This window comes from Cyprinodon variegatus, unplaced genomic scaffold, assembly GCF_000732505.1.
Source record: "Cyprinodon variegatus isolate N-32 unplaced genomic scaffold, C_variegatus-1.0 Scaffold18, whole genome shotgun sequence".
NCBI classification, from domain to species: Eukaryota; Metazoa; Chordata; class Actinopteri; order Cyprinodontiformes; family Cyprinodontidae; genus Cyprinodon; species Cyprinodon variegatus.
Window position 1 is genome coordinate 641,920 of NW_015150471.1, and position 1,835 is coordinate 643,754.

The following is a 1,835-nucleotide window of genomic DNA, read 5'->3' on the forward strand; positions in this document are numbered from 1 at the left end:
TTACGGAACGGCAAACAGGTGCAGCAGAGCCTGGATTACTGCGCACTATTAGATCATTAGATGGAAATGTTAGAAAAAAATGGAAACGATTGTTTGGAGCAAATTGTTGTGTAAAAGCGATAAGCACAAATAGCACAATTTGGCATAATTTGGGACATTTGGAGAGGTTGAAAGACGCTGGTGGCACCAGAAAATAAAAGTACTACAGCTCAGACTCTTATACCTAAAGGTCTGATTTTTTTTTTTTTTTTTTACGGTTGTGGTTGACATGACACAGAATATATATAATATAGGGATACATTCTTACTATCAAGCAAGTCTTTGTCACCTCTATTGAAAAATAACTATTATTTACATGTCTGTGTTGTCTGTCTATGTTTGGACTGATGCAGTTTCGGCTGTTTTACACTGGAAAAACAATCTAGAAATAACTAAAAATTTCTTAAATTAAGTGTATTTACCTTTAATTTGAGTAAGTAAATAAGATAGTTTGCAAATGGAATGAGTATTTTTACTCTTAAAATATAAGATAAATAGATCATATGCACTCGAAATAAGGCAATTCAATTGTGTTTTCTTCTTTTAAGTGTAAATTGTCTTGTTCCATTGGCAAAATGTCTCTATAACCTCCTCAATCTTAGAGCAAATGCACTTATTTTAAGAAAAAAATGATCTAGATTTAGATTTTTTTCCAGTGCAGTCACTATTTTCAATAATGATATGCAAAACAGACAAGGATTACTTAAAACAAGTTCGATGGTTAAAGGAAACAAATGTAAATTATTTTGTATGCCCCTCGACTATAACATCTTGATTACCTGTGTAAACACAGAGCAGCCAGGTGCCGATGAGCGGGGCGAAAGTCTGTCCCGGTTTGGTCAACAGGTTGACCATCCCAAAGAGGAGAGCTGAGGCAGCCTGCTGACGTCTGTTCATCACAAAGTCCTCGTCGACCAGATCAGAAATGACCAGCTTCAGCAGCTTGCAGGTGCCCTCTGTAAACACTCGATTACTGAAACCAAGAGTTGAACAGTTAGTGATTTACCACATAATGTGACTGCAGGAATCCTTAAGGTGTCTCTGCACACGGTGTGAACACTGTAGGTCACAATTCCCTAAACCAAACAGCAAAATAAAAACAAAGGAAGCAGAGACCATCGATGGTTGCTATACCTGGCGATGAAGATGCAGAGCAGATAAATGTGGTCAGCCCCTGCAAGCAGCATAACCACACTAAGTCCCAGTTTGATGATAAAGAGCCAGCGGATAACCTGGTAAACCCCGTAACGCTGGCACAGTGTCAGGAAATACAAATTGTTCAGGTGGGGGGCAACGTAAGAGATCCCTGTGAGGAAGCAGAAGCAGAGCTGCATCAAAGAAAAATACGAATAATAATGAAATAAAAGCTTTGAAGACCAGTGGAGCTGATGTGTGACAAAATGTGCAAATAAAGGAGAAATTATTATGTTTATGATTAAATCAGCTGAACATCAAACTAAAACAGGCGTGTCGAGTGAGAAATAAAAATGCAAAGCTGTGTGATTTAGTCCTACAAGTCTTAAGAAAAAAAAAACAAAAACAAACAAAAGAAATCAAGTACAAAAATTTTAAAGACCAGGGGTCAGCGAGCCGCATGCGGCTCTTTAGCGTCCCCCTTGCGGCTCCCTGGAGCTTTTTAAAAAATTTATGAAAATTGATTTTTTGTTTTAATGTACTGTGCAGGAAGTCAAACAAAAATTAATTATGTTTTCCAATGCTGAAAACATGTGTATAATAAACAAATTTAAACAATAATTTGCGTCATAGCCATAGAAATCAGTGGTCATAAGTTGCAA

General features: G+C 37.2%; 1 protein-coding gene across 1 annotated transcript in view; it reads right to left on the reverse strand.

Moving 5' to 3' along the window:
- The window catches only part of mfsd13a (major facilitator superfamily domain containing 13A), a 19,490-nt gene that overhangs the window by 3,388 nt on the left and 14,267 nt on the right, over nt 1–1,835 (reverse strand). The window contains 2 exon segments of the mRNA XM_015387473.1: nt 819–1,012; nt 1,174–1,345. Coding sequence (XP_015242959.1) covers nt 819–1,012; nt 1,174–1,345 — 366 coding nt within the window.